The sequence below is a fragment of the Coffea eugenioides genome, chromosome 1 (assembly GCF_003713205.1).
Source record: "Coffea eugenioides isolate CCC68of chromosome 1, Ceug_1.0, whole genome shotgun sequence".
Classification (NCBI taxonomy): Eukaryota; Viridiplantae; Streptophyta; class Magnoliopsida; order Gentianales; family Rubiaceae; genus Coffea; species Coffea eugenioides.
The window spans coordinates 8,230,132-8,244,874 of record NC_040035.1 but is presented as its reverse complement, the minus strand read 5'-3'; the positions used below and the strand labels follow the sequence as shown (position 1 = coordinate 8,244,874).

At 35.1% G+C, this 14,743-nt stretch overlaps 1 protein-coding gene across 1 annotated transcript; it reads right to left on the bottom strand.

The window, feature by feature from the left end:
- Nucleotides 1-2,119: 2,119 nt before the first annotated feature.
- Nucleotides 2,120-8,617, bottom strand: LOC113749595 (cytochrome P450 81D1-like). Its single transcript, XM_027293389.1, has 3 exons — nucleotides 8,174-8,617; nucleotides 6,983-7,943; nucleotides 2,120-2,862 (listed from the first exon to the last, which is right to left on the bottom strand). The coding sequence occupies exons 2-3, from the start codon at nucleotides 7,853-7,855 to the stop codon at nucleotides 2,239-2,241; spliced, it is 1,497 nt and encodes a 498-aa protein (XP_027149190.1). The 5' UTR covers nucleotides 7,856-7,943; nucleotides 8,174-8,617; the 3' UTR covers nucleotides 2,120-2,238.
- Between the last annotated feature and the right edge of the window lie 6,126 nt (nucleotides 8,618-14,743).

The window sequence follows — 14,743 nt, the reverse complement described above, 5'->3', positions numbered from 1 at the left end:
CAAGTATTGGACGATTGTTAACTGAAAATTGACAAGAGTAGATAAGACTCTGACAAGGGACAGTTTTAGACTTTTAGTCCTTTCTATCAGCCATTAGAAAATAATATAAGGTTGCTACTTGTCGATTATAGACGTTCAAACTTTTTAAAAGTCTCGTTCAACTATTTTTTCTATCAAACTGCAGGCTAAACATTTTAAAAGTTTTATTTTGCCCAGTCAACTATCTTTTGTACAAAATAGCCTATTAAACTCTTGAAAGTGATTCATCTTGACTATTTTGTTAAAATTATACCATTAAGATAGACGAATGTTTGTCATGTGAGCCCGATTTAAATGGATAATTTCGTCATTGCGCGCCTAAAATCCATCTGCCCCAATGGATTAAACTATTCAATCACTTTTAAAAATACCTAAATCCCAAAATAAAATCTCAATCCTCACAAAAACTATTTTTGGCCCATCCAAAATAGAATTTGTGGTTTTTTCTGAAGCTATAAATTTTTTAATTGATTTGGACATATAGATTTTGGGTGTGAAATGAAAAAATTATCCATTTAAAATTGGACTACTTGGCAAACTTTTTATCTATCTTAATGGTAGAATCTAACAAAACGATCCAGATAAATCACTTTAAAAGTTTAGTAGGTTTTTTGGTAAAAAAAAAAAAAAGAAGTTGAGTGGGTAAAATGAAATTTTTTAACAAAAATTAGTGAGCCATTTCTTATTAAAAAAAATAGTTCAATGAATAAAATGAGACTTTTAAAAAATTTAGTGGACTATTTATTACAAAAAATAGTTACGAGAGTAAAATGAAACTATTGAAAAGTTTGATAACCTTCGACATACTTTACCCTTAAAAAACAAAAGAAGATCGACTATAATACAGCAAACTTCTTGGTCTACTAATGTAAAATAAAATCTTGCCAAACGTGCAAGAGTACAAAACTTAAACAATCAGAAATGGAATAGTCAACAAAGATTTACACACTAATCAAATTTTTGTACATTTTACCAAAGATATTTTCTGAAAAAACTTTACATATTCATGTTATGACCTGCCCCGACATTGTAGTGGCATCAACGAAGGCTGTCACTTGTCACAATGAGCTCAATTCAATTTGCATACGAAAAGGCATCTTTTATTTCTTTGTCTTGTTGCCCTGTCATAGCATGTTTTTGTCAAATTGAAATGTCTGAATGCGACATTAAATACCAGGAATATTCAATATGTGACCACTGATAAGAGAAGCCAAGAAACTGTCGATGTGGGAAGGGATTCCCATATTTTAAGCAGTTTTAGAACAAGCCCTTAGTGTATAGGAATATTTTAATCAGCCAAGTCGTAATCAGAACGGAGGAAACCGGCACGATACTGATCGCTGAATCGTGGATAACAATATATCTGTGGCGACTCGATCTGACTCGACCAATTCAAATCCGTGACGTATGGTATCAACCAATATATTCGAATCCACTCGGAATCAACTCGAATATTTTTTTCAAATTGTGCCTTTTTTGGCTTTATCTAATTTTAATAATTTTTTCAGATTTTTTGAAAATTTTCATGTGCTATAATATACATATTACCCAATATTCAACCAATATACTGTGACAGATGTGGAACACCAGCAACAGTAACTCGTGACGGCGAACCATGAATGACAATGCAACTAACTTCATAGCCAAAGCAGCTCCTAGACAAGCTCTCTTCCCTTTAACAAATGGAAGAAAATTGAACCCTTCATTGCATCCCCCTTCCATTATTCCCAAACATTAGGGTCCCAGTTTTCTCCAGTCATTGTTACGTTCAACTCTTATTATTTGAATTCTGCAATTTGGGCAAACTATGATATTCAATTTAAAAGCAGTGCAATTACTACTGTACTGGTATAATGATTATTTCGTTTTGGTTCTTCACACCGTTTTCAGGCTCCCTGGTGTTCAATTAGATTGGTGAATAAATAAGACGCCTAATTAGGCTTGTGGGGTTGTACTTTCCATCTCCATCTCCATCTCCACAATGTAGAATTGGAATCATTTAATGTTCCACATTTCCACGTAAAATACTTGAGTTTGTATAATTTGAGCATTAACTTGTATTGAAAGAAAGTTACAACTACAAATCTGAAATTGTAAGAGGTGCTCAAAACCAAAGAACAGACAATTATTTCTTGATATTTAAGTTCAGAAAAAAAAAAAAGAAATCCCAATTTATCTTAATAGAACAACACATCTAACTTAAAGCTGAGAAATTGTTTTGATCATAGATGGGCGCGGCTTGTAAGATGCCTCCAAAGGATTGGCCTTACCCAAAGTTGATCCTTGATTTTCTTCCAAATCCACCATTTCAGGCCCAACTCTTTCCCAATCAAAGCATTGAATCAGGGTGCCCAATGTCAACCCGACCAACCTTATGGCCATGGCAGCTCCTGGGCAAATTCTCCGGCCTTTTCCAAATGGAAGAAATTTGAACCCTTCATTCCACCCTCTCTCATCCATTCCTTCAAATCTTTCTGGCTTATACTTGTTGGGCTCTTCCCAAACATTGGGGTCCCTGTGAATGGCCCAAACATTCACTAACAAAGTTGTACCTTTAGGAACCTTGTAGCCTCCTATGGTGCAATCCTCAGATGAAAAATGAGGCACAAGAGTTGGTGCCGCAGGAAATAACCTTAGTGTTTCGTTGATTATGCAGCGTAAATAAGGCAATTTGGAGATATCCGAATCATTTAGCAGATGGCCAGGCTGCATTTTTTCTAGTTCATCTCTTGCCTTTTGCAGTACATTAGGGTGATTTAATAGGCTGGACAATGCCCACTCCATTGTCTGAGATGTAGTATGGGTTCCGCCTGACAACATTATCTACACAAGAAGTAATGTACAGTCAAATTCAATGCAACTTTTTGAATGAATAAGAAAAGAATATGAATTAGTTTTTAGAATCAAGTTGTTTGGATAGGGTATTATTTGAAATATTATTTGGAATAATTACTGTAGCACTTTTTGTGATGTAATGTATGTGAGATAAAAAGGTGGTTGGGAATATAAAAAGGTGGGTTGGAAAATGTGTTTATGATGCAAGCGAAATATTATTTGGGATAATGTCATTTCTCTTGCTATAGATCCTGAATCAATAATTTACACTTTTGACATTGCTCGCAGATGAATGTCCACTAGTCACATAAGAAGGTTCAAGCGAAATATGAGAATTACATGTGATATTCGAAAAAATGAACCCCTATTCTGGCATGAGGGAACTATATATTATGGCATTTGATATCTTTAGACCTCAATTATATGTAAAGGCATGAAGGAACTACTTTTTTTGGGTTATTGCCAATATGCACTCCTAAATTATCACCAATTTGCTTGTTGCTCTCTAAATTGCTAATTTTAGAACTTCGGTATCTTATACTACTCTTTTGTTGGCCCATTGATCAAATCAACTCAAATCCAAATAACTTCTTCTATAGGTAGTTTAGAAGGCTTCAAATATCCTTAATTTGTTGTTTGTCCAAATTCTGAAATTCGTTTAGGGGTATTAAAGTATTTCATTCTAAAGTTGCTGAAAGAATTAATTGATTTTATCTTATTTGGACGATGTGCCCTAAAATTGATAGTATATTATACTTAAGTATCACAATTCATAGTTCAGAGTATAAACTGAAAAGCTAAAATTAAATAGGGTGTGAAATGCAGAAAACCCTGACGAACTATTACACGAGTTGCATTTTGTACCCTAAACTATTTTAATAGGCACTTTGCACCCTTAGTCAACTATAAAATAATGAGAAAATTAATTCCATCTAAATAATTGATGAAGTGACCAATTTTTCCTCCATTAAAAGCTTTTAAGTGACAAAAATACCGTTATGGTAGAAAAATTTGTGACTTTAAATGGATTAATTTTCACTTCATAATAAAATTCTAATTGGAAACATATAACAATAAAAATATGATCACTTTGAATGACAATTAAACAAAAGAAGTAGGAAAAAAACAAGAAAAGGAATAAATTCAATTCAAGAATCTCATCAACCTTATTTCAACGTATTTCAAGTTAGCCTAGGTAAGAAAAGATTGTTGTCAAGGAAAAGTAAATAATTTAGGTGTTTTACTAAAAAAATTTAGCCCAATATTTTGTTTCATAATATATGGCTTCTAATTTTGATTCGTTATTGAAATTTTATTGCAATTATTGTGCTAAATTCATAGGCAAATTTTTGGGTTCTACTCCTATTTTATGCTTGTGAATATTTCAAATGAAATTTTGTTGCATTATGATGCGTTGAAGAAAATTATGGGATTTTAAAAATTGCAGCATTAATCACTCAGTATTTCTATATTTTCCCCCCATTTTGACTCCAATAGTCTTAATCGTCATTCAAATCGATTTTTTATGTGTTAACAATTAGACATTTTGACATAAAGTGAAAATTAGCCTATTTAAATTAGTAATCTTCGCCACCAAAATTGTATTTTTATCACTTAAGTTTTAATGGAGGATAATTAATCATTTCATCAATTATTTGGATGAAATTAATTTTCATGTAATTTTTTAGTTAATTAAAGGTGCAAAGTGCCTATTAAAATACTTTAGTGTGTAAAGTGCAATTAATGTACTTGTTCATAGGAGTTTTATGCATTTAACCCTTAAATACCTGGACTCAAATGAACACATTTTAAAAATGTCTTTAGTAATTGATAGTTTTTTCCTAAAAAAAAGTCCAAAAATTTCCTAGTTGACGTGGTTTGAGTTGTACATGATTAATTTTTGGATTTGTGCACATTTTTCTGTATATTTTTCAAAAAGAGCCAGGACAAAGGTTAAAGAACATTGATGTGCCTTCGTAACGACCAATTCTAAAACTATCTCACAGCCTCCACCGTTGACTTAAACCCAGCCACAAGTGTCATGGTTAATGTCTCATCATCTAATCTGATTTGCTTCTATCGTCCGTTGCCGAATATCATCACGTGTATCAATTGTCAGTTTATCACCTCAGCAATGTGAATTTACCTATTTGTCCTCCATCAGGGGTAGGGACTGGGAGCAAGCAGCAACCTTCCCCAAATTTTAAGGGCCTTAATTTGGCCAACAAAACAACAATTAAAAAATGTACAATTAATATTCGGATACAATTACATGTATTTTTCGTTAGGATGAGGCTGATTTTTAACATTCTTGTAATACAGCTGTGCACACTATTTTGTGATAAATTTTACTTTATTACGAAAGTTCAACACTGTTGAGATAGTTATATTGGCAATTGCTTCCATCCCATGTTGCCAAGCCAAACTATAAGGGCATCTTAAGGCTATTACATCCATTATATTGAATCCCAAACTTTTGAGGAAAAAAAGGACAGTAACTTGTTAAAATAATCTTTTTTGTTTGTTAAGTTATTCTCATGTGTCTATAAATTTTGTGAACTAGATTCCTAAATCTACGGTTGCGGAAAATATTGTTAAAACCTTAAATATTGCCCCATACCATTAAAGATTCTTTGATTATTTTATGGTGTAAAATGATAGATACAGCCATAAATTGATATGTTACTTTGGAATAGGAATTTGGTACAATTGTATTTTATACAATTTCGTCCAACCATTGTATAGGTTTAAATTTTTTAGTGTACAAATACTTCATAATATTATATTGAATATGTGTCAAATACTTTATTTATGTACATCACTTTTATTTCTAAAAAAAATAATATAATATAATTATACACCAAATAATGTGAAAAGTATAACAATTGTACCAAACTAGGGATGACAATGGGGGCGGGTGACCGCGGGCACCCGCCTCGCGGGGGGCTAATGGGGAGGGGGTTGGGGCGGCGACGGGGGAATTTTTTTCCCCCCGCTTAGAAACTGGGCGGGGGGGCGGGGGAGTGTACCCCCGCCCCGCCACCCGCTTTAAAAAAATAAATATATAAAATATATATGTATATAATTATATATATAATATATAATTTAATTAGTTCCAAACTTATGATAATGATATTATTAGTTATATGTATTATATAATGTCTATTAGTATATATAATATAATTGATATTATTAATTATACTAATAATTATATATGTGTACTAATACAAATTATTAATTGGTTATACTAAATTTACTAATACATTTATACTAAATCCCTAATTACACTTAATACAATAACATTTTTTTCTTAAAAAAAGCACAAGCACAATAATGAATTAGTGATTGTATTTGTGCCAAAAGTGAAAACTTGACTACTTTAGTTATATTTATTTCATAATGTTGGATTGTATTCAAATAATTTTTATTTGATTGATTTTATACGTTTCAATTGTAAAATTACAATGAATAATAATTTGATGATGTGTTGATATTTTAGTACTTGATTATTTGCTAAATTTTAACCATAATAAAATTATATAATAATTTTTTATTAGGGGGGACGGGGGACGGGGGACGGGCTGCCCCGCTACGTTAGAGCACCACAACAAGACTAACCCAATTTACACGTTAACGGATGCCCCAGCTCACCCGTCACCAATAGATATTGGCATATTTAATGTTGAAATCACGTGTACTAAATTCTTGAAAACCAAATTTTTGAAAAGACTTTGACTAAATTCCTTATCTAGACACCAACACTGAAGTTAGTGGCACACACCATTTCCACACTCGCCACCGCTAGATCCGATGCCTATATGCAGTCGGAGGAGTTTTCTACAGCTCAGATTAGACCACAACATCAAGCTACGATTTGATTTGATCATTTCAAAATTCAGATGGAATCGAGCTAATGTGATCCAATTTGAACCGTGAAAAGCATGCGGTTGCATCTGCACCACACAAGCACTGCATCCCGCACCACTAGTCTTAGCCCTACCACTAAATATGGCTAGACAAATTGTGCTGCTGCTACATGGGTGAGATGACCTTGTTCCAATGAATTATAGACCAATTTGTAAAAGAGATTCAAGTAGAAGAGACTTACTTGTATAATTCCTTTAACAATTTCATCAGTGTAGTATTCGGGTTCTGCTTCTTGTAGAGATAGCAATTCTTGAATAATTGTTTTCCTTCTCTCTGTCGGACAAGAACCGTCTTCTGCTTCCTCTTTACGTGTTTGATCAATCAGGCCCTGAAGAAACTCGTCCCTCTTCTGGTGCAAACTGATTACACCTTTCTCCAACCCTCCATAGCCAACCCACCTCAAGATTGGAATATAATCACAAAGATCAGTGAGTGCTCGCGGTGAAAATATATCACCTGGCTGATCAGATGGCCATCTTTTTCCAGCAACTATTTTCATTATCACGTTGAATAATAACTCCCGGAACAAAGAACTCATGTCCTTAACTTTCCAGGTTTTCTCATCAGAGTTACTGGAAAACAATTTTTTGATGATGAAATGGATTTCTTCAGTCCAGATGGAGGAGAAACGCTGGAGTTGAATCGAAGAAAACATATGGATGGTTGTGACTCGGCGGAGATTTCGCCAGTGATCTCCATAAGGGGAGATTATGAGAGCAGTTGAGTTGTAGCCAAGGTATTTACTGGAAACTGACTCAGGCCGGTTCGCAAAAATAATATCATTAGTCTTGGTTAAGCATTCCTCTGCAAGAGATGGTGAGGAAACGACAAGGAAAGGGCGAATCCCAAAATGAAGTGAAATCAGGGGACCATATTTGATGGAGAGCTTTTGCAGGGCAAGGTGAGGGGCAGTTTTCACAAGGTGAAGATGGCCCAAAATTGGAAGAGCTGGAGGGCTTGGAGGCTGCAGTTTTCGGCTCTTTTTTCGGAGATACTGATACTTTACAGCCATCAAGAATATGAAGAGACCAAGAATGGTGTAGAGTAACTCCATGATCAAGGCTCAAGATGCAAGAAGCAAGGAGAAAGATGTTTGTCGTTGACTTTATGTGCAGTGTAGTAATTTTGCATTTGGGCACTCTCTGATCACCGAGAAATTTCTAAAATTATGATGAATTTTAAAAAATTTCTACAAAGGGGGCATTTTGAGTATACAATTCCGTCCAAGGGGTCTTCGCATTCAACAAATGCGAGCTCAGGAGTTCGCATTTGCTGAATGCGAAGTCCCCTTGAATTTTCGACCCACAGAATCCAAAAAAAAAAAGAAAAAAGAAAACCAGACCTCGCATTTAAAAAATGCGAGGTTACTTACCTCGCATCTGTTAAATGCTACCTGGACAATCGCATCTGTTCAGCATCTTCTTCCGTCACTGGACAATAGCATCAGAAAGCTTAACTTATTCACTGAAAGCGGGCTGTAGCTTCAACATTTTCCGGTCTCCATTTTGCAGCTTTCTGGGGCTTCAACTTTCTGGCGAGAGCTTCCAAAATGACCAGAGTTGGACTCCCTCCCTCCAACGGCTGCACTCTTGATGAATGCTGCTACTTCCGAGGATTTCAATGACGGATTTGGGATGCAATTTCCCTTCAATTTGTATTTCCCAATTTTGTTGTTTCTTTGGGTTTTTTGGTTAAATGAGTCAAAGAGAGGACTGAGGTTGAAGGAGCTGGGTTTTCATGTTTCACCGACAGACAAAGGACCTCGCATTTGAGAAATGCGAGGTCTATTTAAAAAAAAAAATGCTACCTGGCTTTTTGTTAGCTCGCATTTGCGGAATGCGAGCTAAGCTAGTTCGCATTCAGCAAATGCGAACCACCTCATTTTAGAAATCACCCCATAAATAGTCTCTGTTGTAGAAAAACTTTTTTTTTTCATAATAATTTAAGAATTTCCTCCTGATCACCAGTATCAGTTGTTTCATACATGAGCATCAATATTGATTCAATAAATAGGGGGTGGGGTGGGTTGGGTCGGGTTAGATAATAAGATGGGAGGACCATAAGTAAGAGATTCTGATTCAAAATCTCTCACTTACTTACTGAAAGTTACAACATTAATTCAAAAAATATGGACAATAAGCCAACAAATCTAGGCACAAAGATGACATCATTAAAACACATAATACTCGATCCGTCTCATTTGATTTGTCATGTATAATTTTGCACATAGATTAAGGAATCTGATTTTTCACCAACCAACAAGTAAATGTTTCCATAAATACCACTTAACTTGAATTCAAATTTTGTTTGTTGCTTTTGAATTTGAGAATTTTATAATAGTTTGTAAAGGATTTAATGCTAAAACATGATGCTAATACTCTTTTTTTTTGGAAAATTGAATGAAGGGTAAAATGGGGGAAATTGGTCTCTTTTTGTTTTTCTCTTTTAGACTATGACAAATAATTTGGGACAAACTAAAATAGAAAGCAAACTTAATAAAATGAGACGAAGGAAGTAATTTTTTCCCTCATTAATAGTTGTCTTACTATAAATATCATTTCTTTAATTTGAAGTTCACCCCATAATTAAGGAGCATAAATTGCACAGTGGAGTTGCTTTGACAAGTGACCATTGAAGAGAGTCTTTACTTGCAGCTATCATGCTTCACTTCATTTTTCATGTGCGGTAATACAGAGGGTGGATAAGATTGAAACGTGGGCCTATGATTTTTAGTTCCTTCTATCATGTTTCTACATTTTGGTGCTTTCCAAATGCTTTATGCTGCTGATTGTTGAATAAAGACATTTTGGGAAGCATGTGCTTCCCAAATTTGGATCATGCATGATGTAATTTAACATTTTAAATTCAGAAATCAGTGGGTTTTTAATTTAAGTTAATAGCATTTGATTGAACATAATCAAAGTCAGAGCGCAGAAGTGTAATAGTGGTACAAAACTAAAATAATCAAAATTGAAATAGTTTAACCCATATGCATGTAATAATCTAAATTTTGTGCATCTTTCCAGAGATATTTGCTGGCAGTATCCAAAATTTTTATAGTATATATGACCAGCCCCAATACTTCAGTGGCATCAAACAAAGTTGTCTTAATTTTATTTGCTTTCGAAAAAATTTTATTGGCATCAACAAACTCTATCTTCAGAAATCCTGTGAGAACCCGTAACTTTTCCATTTTCTAGGTTTTATTATCTTTCTAGGTTTTCTTATCTTCAATGGTTTGTTTTCTGCACTTTCTGTATCCGGAAAATTTTCTAGATAATTTTATGAGGAAATATAGTTTTTAGATGATTTTTCTAGTATCAAATAGGTTTTGAGAAATTAAGAGCGTATACCGGACGTGGGACCCACTAGTGCGAAAAGTTCGGAAAAATTCGGCCAACTAGGTTAAGTTTTGGATACTGGAATTAATTTATCGGGTGTTAAGAGATAATTAGAGGAGGCTAAGTAGATTGGTATAAGAGAGACAAGTTAGGTAAGTATTTAATAAAAGGTGACAAGTGTCACCATTTGAGTGGTTTACCTTTAAGACCACTATTCATGGTCTTACCATTTGACTTAAATAAACCAAAAATGACCAAAAATCATCAAAAATCCTCCATAAGTGGCCGGCCCTCTCTTTCTCTCTTTCTCTCTCTCTTACTCTAAGCACAAGGAAGAAAACTCTTCAAGCTTGCTCCAAATCATCAAAACCAACCATTGAAACTTGCAATTTCTCCATAAAACCTCTTCAATTAGTGTTTGTGAGTTGTTGTGTGAAGTTATTTGGAAAGTTAAGGTGACCAATTGCTCTCTCTCTCTCTTGTTTTTAAGGTGAGTTGTGAAGAACCACCCTCCTTCCTTAATTGATGCTTAAATCATGCTTAGTGGTAGTATGAGATGCAATATTATGGATTATTTTCTTGATTTGTGATTGAAGTGATGAAGTTTTATTATTTTTGGGGATTTTTCTGTTTTAATATAAGCATGATTGTGTGGCTATCTATGATGATTGGAAATGGTATATAATGACTCTAGGAGGTGGAAAAAGTGATTAATTGCAACCAATTTCTGGTTTGGAAGAAATTTCAGAAAATTAGGGTTCTAGTGGGAGCATTCTGCCCGAATTTTTAGCTCCTAGTTAGAGGCCGAATTGGCCTTGGCTTAAAACATGAAAATTATAGGGAATGACATTTTAGAGGTGCCTACAAAATTTCAGGTCAATCGGAGTAGTGTAGAATGAGAAAAGTCGAAATTACTATTACTGTTCTGGTTTTACCCGAATGTAAGAATTGGGCCTGTAATTGGTTGTTTTGGCTGGAATTGCTTCCGAATTGGTTGTTGAGGCCTTCTGATGAAATGTAACCCTGTTTCTTAGCTTTCAGGTGGTTTTGGAATTTCTGGATTTGGACTTGGATAGCCTGATTTATGATGTTTCCGCTAGAATGCGTTCTGTGAATCTGTTTTTGTGATTCTGGTATAGTATCTTGCATTTTTGACCTGGTTACACTCGAAACTGGGTTGAGTGACCTTCTGTAATATTGTAGCCCTATCTCTTAGCTTCAAAACGGTGGGTCTTTCACCTTCATCCGATAATCGTAGTGCCTTTGGCACCATTACCGCAAAATGAGGACAAAAACTGTTTTTTTCAGGGCTAAAGCTAAATCATTTCCGGATTTTTCTGGTTTCCTCTATTGTTTGTGTATGCTTAGGGAACCCTGTTTTGATAGTATGTAGAATTGGTTTATGACTTGTAATCGAGTCTTATTGTGTTTATTTGAATAGTTTAGGGCTTGACTTTCATATCCGGTCATTTCCTAGCTAAATGTTGTACTTGAATGCCATTAAGCCTAGTGAACGGCTTTTGGGAATGAGATTATTTTTGTACGAGATGTTGGGACTAATTTGAGGAAATAATGAAGCCATGATGGCTGGAAAATAGGTAAACACAAGGGATATGCTGCCGAAATTTTTCTTGAAGGCTAGTTGGATTTACTTGTGGTTTGAGCGAAGGGCTTTTGGGTTATTTGAGCCTAGGTCTTCATGTTACCTTTTCGTTTCCAAAAAATCATGTTTTATACCCTTGCTTTAGTAACTATTTGGCGAGGCATACGACTGGTAGTCGAGCATCACATGTGCATTCTGTATACTCGATTTTTGAAAGTGGAACCTTCAATTGTTTTCCTTGGATTATTTTAGGGTTTCTTGGTGATTAAAGCTCTCTTTTGGGAGATATTTGTACTGACCCTGGTGAGTGTTCCACTACCTGCTACCCGTTATGTGAAATATCTGAATATCTGAATACTTGATTTATGACTGTTGGGGCTAAATACTGTTTTGATAAAAGGGAGGCGAGGGTGTACTTTATCACACTCGTTCTCTGGTTTGTTCATATGCCAATTTTGAACGCGTATCTGAATCTGCTATCTGTATCTGTATCTGTATCTGTTATCTGTATCTGGATCTGTATCTGTTTTGACGTCGTTTGGAAGCTTGTGTCCAACGACCTTTCTGTGACCTCTGAGCTCAACACCTGTAGCCAGTTACTCGAGTCGGACCGGCAAGGGCCTGGTCGATTAGATAACGAACCACGGTAGTCTGTTTTGGGATCTTTGGGTATTGAGACCCTTGATTCCGGGTATACTCGAGTATTACCAATTCTGATCTGTTGGATTTCGGGCCCGGTGGGGGTACGTGAGGTGGAAGGAATCGAAGAAAGTGGAGTCTACGGTATTGGTTACCCCTTTAGCGTTGACGGAGTGTCAACCATTATTTCGATCAAGTTTCGGTGACGCAAATGGGAATTTGGCTCCTGAGAGCCACCTGTATCCTTCCGATTTGAATCATTGGTTTCTTTACTTTACATCTGGCATGTGTTCCTGATTTGTTAAATGTGAAATGCCATGAGTTTACTGCTATATGTCTGGACCTCATTGAGCGCAAGCTCACCCCTTTCTGTTCCTTTTTGTTTTCCTTACAGGAAAATAAATACTTTAGATTGCAAATGATAATTGGTTGCCGAATTGAGCTAGTTTGACATATTTTTGTATAGCTCATGTATTGAAACCCTAAATGTACTTTTGGGACCGTTTTCCTGTTGATTTGGCAAACCAGACATGTATCCACTTTTGAATACTTTTGTATGCCACTTTGGCTTGTAAATGCTAAGTTTCAAGATGTGAAGGTTTGCTTGATTTTGGGTTGGGTTCTGACGGGTCGGTTACTATTCATAGCCGACTTCGGTTTCGTTTTTTTTTATTTTGACATTTTGATTTGTTTACGCGCGTTTGTATGTCCCAAAACATATTAGCTTGTTCTATACCGAACCGTTAGTCCTGGCGAGAGTTGGGCAGGCAGTCCGCTAACCCCTTTGGTTTGCCTTAGGGGAAGGTGGGGCTGTCACAAATCCAAAAGACAAAAAGTATACGTCTTTCTTGCCCAAAATGCAAAAGATCAAACATCATGACTATATTTCAAAAAGCCATTCACAAAGCCATGTAATGTAACCCAAAGAAAAAAAGAAATAAAAAATTTTATGGTAATCACCATTCACAAATTTCCATCGGTGGATAGATAAACCTTTTTGGCCTTTATATTCTCAACTCTGTTAATACAAACCTTGGCAGTATGATATTACCAAAGAAGTGTGTCAAACATCAAATTTCAAGAAAAGAGAAAAAATAAAATAAAAAAATAAAAAAAGAAGAAGAAGAACTTACCACCACAATAAGTTACTGGAAGTGCCAGTGGCAGTGGACTTGGGCGAAATAATCTTTTTTTTTTCCCTAAATTTGTTGGAGGAAATAGGGCAAATGAGCAAAATAGTGCCTCAACTTTTTTCCTAAACCATTCTAGTGCTTCAACTCTTAACTTTAGCTAACTAAGTCTTCGAAGTATTTTGTGGTAGCCAATTTTGTCCTTGTGTGATTGAGCCACCCAAATTTTACATTTTCTCCATAGACTAGCTAGTCAACCGTCAAATATGCATGCTCTATAGTGGTGGAATGAATTGTTCATGATGTGAATTGTGCCCTTAAGAGTAGATAGATTAAGAAAGAATTGGAAGATTAGTACGAGCTGAGACTTAGATCGGAAATTTTTTGCTAGTACGAGTCATTTGCTAGTGGTTTACTGTTGTAGTTGACTAGCTAGATTGTGTTTATTTAGAGTGTATTGAATAGTTTAGTAGTGTCTAACTTTTTTTTTTTTTTTTTGGTATTGGCCATTGGAACCTAATAAAAATTGATATTTTCGGGGGTAAAGGAAGAGGCCAAGCCATCTACTTTATGAGGAAGCCATCTTCAGGGGACACCAAGGTTCCAATTAAAAAGCAAACTGTCCATCCTCCTTAATCGCGCTAAGCACATATTTGTTCATGTTTCAAAAAAAAAAAAAAAGGATCGAAGGCAAAGAAAATAGGAATATTTTGAAGAAAACCTTTTCCCAGAATCAGATGCTACCATCATCTATAAATCAACTTGTACAATGACCAATAATTGGAATTTGGAATTTCGTGGCTGGGGCACCGGATCATGGCAAATCGAGTTGCTTATTGCCATTGTTCTAAGATAACACATATAAAAACTTCCTGGAAAAATGCCAACCTTGCAAGGAGATTTCATCGATGCTGTGAATCTATGTGTTTGGATAGTAGATTATTTAGTATAATTTTTTGAAAAATTACTGAAACACTTTTTTGATGTGATGCATATGAGATAAAATGATGGTGTATCACTTTTTTTATGTGATATATGTAAAATAAAAAGATAATTAAAAAATATATTGATGTAAGAAAATGAATTTTTTAATTAATTCACTATCCAAACAAACTAATTACTGAGTGTCGAACAGCTGGTGACTTAATCAGCTAATGAACTAAGTTGAGGGACATAAACTTTTGAACAAAAAAAATTGAGGGACTATTTTAATCATTTGGGTAGGGACT